General features: G+C 33.0%; 1 protein-coding gene across 1 annotated transcript; it reads right to left on the bottom strand.

The window, feature by feature from the left end:
- Positions 1–2,530: 2,530 nt before the first annotated feature.
- Positions 2,531–6,467, bottom strand: LOC143066832 (uncharacterized). The gene is made up of 6 exons (XM_076239643.1): positions 6,363–6,467; positions 5,677–5,834; positions 5,025–5,204; positions 4,533–4,612; positions 3,668–3,941; positions 2,531–2,943 (listed from the first exon to the last, which is right to left on the bottom strand). The coding sequence occupies exons 2-6, from the start codon at positions 5,825–5,827 to the stop codon at positions 2,531–2,533; spliced, it is 1,098 nt and encodes a 365-aa protein (XP_076095758.1). The 5' UTR covers positions 5,828–5,834; positions 6,363–6,467.

The raw sequence follows: 6,467 nt of genomic DNA, 5'->3' as shown, positions 1-6,467 counted from the left end.
TTCTATTTTTGGTTATATCTTTCTTTTTACAAATAAAATTTTGTCGACTATGTGGTTGATCATTTCTTTCTGGCTCAAGTTCTATTGTTATACTTCATTTTTCAATTTTTTTCTCTAGCCTAGTAAATTCGCCTCAAGCAAATTTTATGAAACTTATAAACAATGCTTATTACCACAACACACAGATTAAGCACAAAATTGGGTAGTGTCAATCTTACCGTTCTTGAGTTATGTTCCTTTATAATCGTATAGGCAAGCAGGGTTATCATCTTTGTCCCATGGACACATATCTCAAGTGAGGGCCCTCATGGGGTTTTTGATTATGTGATTACTTGGCCGTTTTTTTAATGATTATTTGATTATTAAGCCAAATATTTGATGATTATTTGATTATCTAGGACTGTATTTTTAGTTTATGATTATTTGATTACTAAAGATAAGCAAATATTTAATGATTATGTGATTATATTGGCAAAAAAATGGTGATTATGTGATTACTAGGAAACCCCCCCCCCCCATGAGGGGCCTCTTATCTGGTGTCCGTTAACCAATCTATATGTCGTTAACATTTGAACATAAATATTGAGGACATATTTGAGCTTAAAGTTTTTATTAAATGGACAAGTGTTTGGCCAATAACATGGAAATTAACACCACAAAGGTACACAAATAGAACGATGCAAATATGACATGCTTGTGGGTTCTCGGATGCCATCTCGCACACTAAAACCACATCATGCAGAAATGCACCATATGTGATCCTCTTATTTTGAGCCTTTCCTGCTATCCGAAATAAAAATTGTGGAACATATTTTATTGGAATCATTTAACAAAACTTGCAATCTTCTGATTCTTTACTTAAATCTCTGCAGGTTTTGGGCCCACTCAGCTAGCTGTGTTCCATTAAAGAGTCATTCAATCTAATTCAAAACCAATCTCTCATCGCTCCCGTTTTCTGATATGTCGCGTGGGCTCCCATGCACATGCACATACTTTGGAAAATGTTTGCATCCTTTAGCTTAGGATAATTTTTTCTAACTTTTCCCTCTGTTGACGTAGCATGAATTGAGCAACAATCGGCCGTGACTTGGTAGTTATAGGCTTTCTGTACTGATTTTGTAATTGTACCTTCTTATATTTATAGGGTCAATGGTTGAGATCTCACAAACCAAACTTAAGCTGGCAATATCTCATTTGTTTATCAGAAAAGACGAATCTTGCCAGTGGTTAATATGTCACAGGACAACACGGAAAGTCTAAATTGCTCTGATGAAACTCGTCAGTGGTTATTATGTCACATGACAACACGGAAAGTCTAAATTGCTCTGATGAATCTCGTCAGTAGTTAATATGTCACATGACAACACGGAAAGTCTAAATTGCTCTGATGAATCTCGTCAATGGTTACTATGTCACATGGCAACACGGAAAGTCTAAATTGCTCTGATGAATCTCGTCAGTGGTTAATATGTCACAGGACAACACGGAAAGTCTAAATTGCTCTGATGAATCTCGTCAGTGGTGAATATGTCACATTACAACACGGAAAGTCTAAATTGCTCTGATGAATCTTGTCAGTGGTTAATATGTCACATTACAACACGGAAAGTCTAAATTGCTCTGATGAATCTCGTCAGTGGTTAATATGTCAGTGGTTAATAATAATATGTCACATGACAACACGGAAAGTCTAAATTGCTCTGATGAATCTCGTCAGTGGTTAATATGTCAGTGGTTAATAATAATATGTCACATGACAACACGGAAAGTCTAAATTGCTCTGATGAATCTCGTCAGTGGTTAATATGTCACAGGACAACACGGAAAGTCTAAATTGCTCTAAACTGCTCCGAATCTAAACATGCTTCTTATGGCTTAAACGGAGAATATTTATCTGTCGTCTGGACCAAATTCTTCGGTCAAAGGACACATCACATGCACCGAACATAATAAAGCCACTAACAATGTTCCTGACCGATTGATACATTTATTACATTGCATAGACTTTTTGGTTGCAATGATTAACGTTTATTTCCCAGTGAAATAAAAACCGTCAATTTCACACGTGAAATAGACGGCACACAAACTGTCATTCATCGGGATTATCCACTTATACCTTACTAAGAGAACTAGTTGTTACTAACAGATCATCCATAACTAAATTACTTCCAGTAATAAACTCTTGATCTTGGCTTCTCATTTAGAAAAAAAAATACAAACAGTGATAAGACGTCATTTGATAAATAAAAAACATGTTAATCAACAGAAGACAGCTTGGAAAGGGATTGACTTTTAAGGTCAACGAGAACAGCAAAAAACTAGCAAAACAAAACAAAAAAGACACAAAGTACCGAAATAAGTGTATATTCGCAGTTCTAGACCAAAGCTCAATTTATGTCGGTTAATAAAACAGGTTTTTTCAAGGCTAAAAACATTGATTTTGTTTTTTTATTATGAAAACAACGAAAATACAATAAAATTGATTTATGAAAACAACGAAAGTAAATTAAAATTGAATAACAACAGTTCATCAACACACATCTTTGCTTTTCTTTTGTCTTTTGATACACGACAAGGATCGGAAGAATCCACTGATTCTTGCAGCAAATGTAGTTTTCTTTCCGACATTATTGGTATTCATTTCAATGTCTTTTGCGTCTTTTTTGCCGTTTTCTTTTCTTTCATTCATTTCAATGACATCGCAGCTAGTTCTCTTTTCTTTAATCAACCCTGCCTCTGTCTGTTTCTTCTGTGAATCATTTTGTGTTTCCCCATCAACATTGATAGTTTGGTCCGTTTTCTTGTTTTCTTCTCCATTTTTCTCTGTCTCCTCATTTGTAATAACTATTTTCAAATCATTTTGTTTTTCCTGAGCATCATCAATAGCTTGGATTAGTTTCTTCTTTTCGTCTTTTGATCTTTCTTTTTCGATCTTCCTCATTTCTGTAAGCATAAACATAGATGTAGAAGGTTTTTTAATTCAATGCAATCTTTCTTTTTGCAGTGTTGATTCGAAATTTGTGTATTAACACTTTGAAGCTTTTTGCTCTCTTTTAACCAAAAATATCAAGTCATACCAAATAAATTGCATTTTTTAATGTAAGACAAACTCTTCCTGAATTTTATAAGTGCTTGTTAATCAGAATTAACCAAATAATTTCTATAAATAAGATCCTAAAAATGTGAAATATAATAATTGAATAAGTTTGTTCAATTCTCTTATTGTTTTTCATCATTGCACGTGTTGGTTGATTCCAGAACGTCACTGACAACCATACATATTCGTTAAGGAAGTCAGGAAAAGACTGAAGAAGGTGGACATATTACAGCCGATATCATTAAGTGTGTAGGCAAAGATAATATCTTTGCTGAGCTTGCAGGCCAACCGAACCGTGAAGTCATTAGGTTAGGTAAACTACCCTCCTTAAATAGTAGACTAGTCCAACAGATGACCAATCTATCTGTCTGTTTGAATAGGCTACTTCGAAAGAAGTGAAGTATACCTGATATAATAATGACTTCACGGTTTAGCTAACAAAAATGCTAACCAAAGATAATACCTTTGCCTACACACTCAATGAAATCGGCTGTAATATGTCCACCTTCTTCAAAATTCGTTAAGGAAGTCTGGAAAAGACTGGAGAAGGTAGACATATTTATGAAATACCTTTTTCCAACATCCTTTGTGCATTTTCACCCATCTTTTTCATCTGTGCTTTCCTCTTTTCTTCCTTCTTCCATGACGATTTGACATCTTTTGAGTATTTTTTAATGCCCTTGTCGATTGCTTTGTATTGTGCCTTAACATTCTTTTCTTCTTCTTTGGCTTTTTTCTCCATTAATTTTTCTCCTTTCATGATTTCTCTTATCCTTTTCTTTTCGTCCTTTATCGTTTCTTTGTCATCAATTGATCCTTTAGATTCAGAATTCTGGACAGGATCCTATAATGATTGTCCAACATGTATATATCTAATAATGCAACACACACAAAAATAATAATATTGAAAACGTTGTGAAAATTTGGATACCTTATTTCAGATATCTTTCAAATATGTTTAAAAAAGAGCTTAATTATATTCATTTTCAAAAAGACAAAAAAGCTGTTTTAAATTTAAAACAAGTTGTTTTTTTATCAAGATTTATGACATACTTAAAATTTCCCTTCAAAATCCGTTGATTTTCATTAAAAGCACCAGAAACCAACTAGCATATAAACACACAAAAATCAATCTTTTGGCCAAATGGAATAACCTCAACTTTTACCATTTAAAAAATGATAGATTTTGGCAGGTTTAAACAAAGCCAAATCAGAAGGGTATAGTATATACTTAGAAACTTTCAAGCTTACTTTTCGTTTAAAGGAAAAATGTCTTTTTTTGTCTTGATTTCAATTTGAGTATATTGACCCATTGACCATCATCTCACTGTGAATATGAAGAACAGCAATGAAAGCACTGTTCCTCTAATAGTATAAAATTGGATAATTATTAACATCAACCCCATACTCGTGTTCCCTTAATGTTCTATTGTACCTTAATAGCATGTCCGACGGCATTCTTTAACGGGTTCTCTCCCATTCTCTGCACGTGGATCGGCTTTGTTATTATCATTTCTAGAAAGAAAAAGATATTCACATTACTTGCATTTTCTCTCGGCATTTTGTTCCATTAGTTCCAGTAATTTTAACAGAGTTAAGAATGAGAACTTTCATTTGAGATAATATGATACCGTATCTTCTTTTTTTATCCAGACTTGTTATTTTCGTTGACGAAAATTTGATAAACTTTCACAATGGATACACTGATTAAGTAGTATGGGTTTTACTCATTATTAAAGGTCGTACGGTGACATACAGTTTAAAATTGTTTTTCTTGCCATTTAGTTTCTTGTGGAAAGTCGTCTCATTGGCAATCATACCACATATTCGTATTTTTATAAACAGCCAGATAAACTTTCATATAAGTATATACAACCAGCAAACGTAATAGTTATATCTGGACAAAACATATCAATAAAAACATTACCCCGTCTTTGCTGTGTTGGTATATCCACACCCATTTCTGGTTCCATTTCTTCTATATTTATACTTTTATCTTTTTCTGATCTCTGCTCTGTTGATATATCCAAACCCAATTTTGGGTTCTCTTCTTCTCTATTCATACTTTCATCTTTTTCTAATCTCTTCTCTTCCTTATTTTCTCTTTCTGTTTAAATAAATCAAATGAATATTTAAATGAGGAAAATGTGCTGTTTACATTATGAATATCATAATCAATCTTAAACGAAAAAATGAAGATGGGGAATGAAATTATTCTCAACAGAAATAGTATAACCGTTCATATGTAACTTTTTTTGTTACGCTCTTGTTGGAAGATCGAATACATATTTTAGCGAATTTGAGCGACACATATTCGTGATATTGTATACGACCTTTCTCTGCTATTGAAAGTCGTAGATTGACCTCTAGATATTTGCAGGTTTTTCAGTCATTGTGAAATTTCCAGCTTAAATTTGAAAAAAAGCACTATCAAACGTAGTCAAATACAACAGGAAACACTTAACAAAACTGAGAAAAAGATGCAGGTTTAAATACAATGACAGAATCAAAAGGAATATATTTATTGGACAATTGACCTGCTTGTCCACATTAGATTAGAATCTGTAACTATGACATACTTATTTCCATTTTCCAAACTGCTCTCTTTGCCTCAGCTGCCTTCTTGTCTAGAATGTCTTCAAGCGAACATTCAAATTCAGCTGTACTTAATATGGCCTCACAAAAGCCAGACATGGGGTCCTTTTCTTTTTCTTGATTGGACATAGCCATTATAAACCTATTAATGTTGAACCAGCTGTTAGTTAATGTAATATGAAATTTCTATGAAACATCCCTCCCCCTTTTTCCCCCTTTTTTTTAATTTAATTTTGGAATCTGCTGGATTAAGAATGGTTTTACTTTTATACATTCATAGTTATACCTGAAAACATGTATATACATTGAAGAGTTTTTTTTAGGTGGGTTTAAATTATTGCATCGCTAATGCAATCATTCACCGAACTTGATCGTTTCTGTTATTCAATTTTCGGTCTTTTCGGTTTTTGTTCTATCAATATTTTGTATTCCAAACTTTTGCATATAGCAATAACACTATCATCAAAACACATATATCAATTGTTGAGGCAACATGAATTCTTTATCAAAACCTAAAACGTTTTTACGGAAAGTAAAGCACCAGTGATAAAATACTGTCAGATCATACCATGATTTCTTGAATACGGGTTTTTAGTTTTAAAGTTGTTTTTTTGATAAATAACTGGATGAAAAACACATGAATTGAAAAAGTTAAATAAAGTGAACTCACCAGACTTATCTTTTGATTTTTCGAATCTTCCAAAAAGCTGAATAGAAATAGTTTTTAGTCTTCAGAAAAAAAACCGCTGCAGTGTATTACCGATACTTCGACAAT

This window comes from Mytilus galloprovincialis, chromosome 3 (genome assembly GCF_965363235.1).
Source record: "Mytilus galloprovincialis chromosome 3, xbMytGall1.hap1.1, whole genome shotgun sequence".
Taxonomy (NCBI): domain Eukaryota; kingdom Metazoa; phylum Mollusca; class Bivalvia; order Mytilida; family Mytilidae; genus Mytilus; species Mytilus galloprovincialis.
The sequence above is the reverse complement of the archived record's forward strand: the minus strand, read 5'-3'. Positions and strand labels throughout refer to the sequence as shown.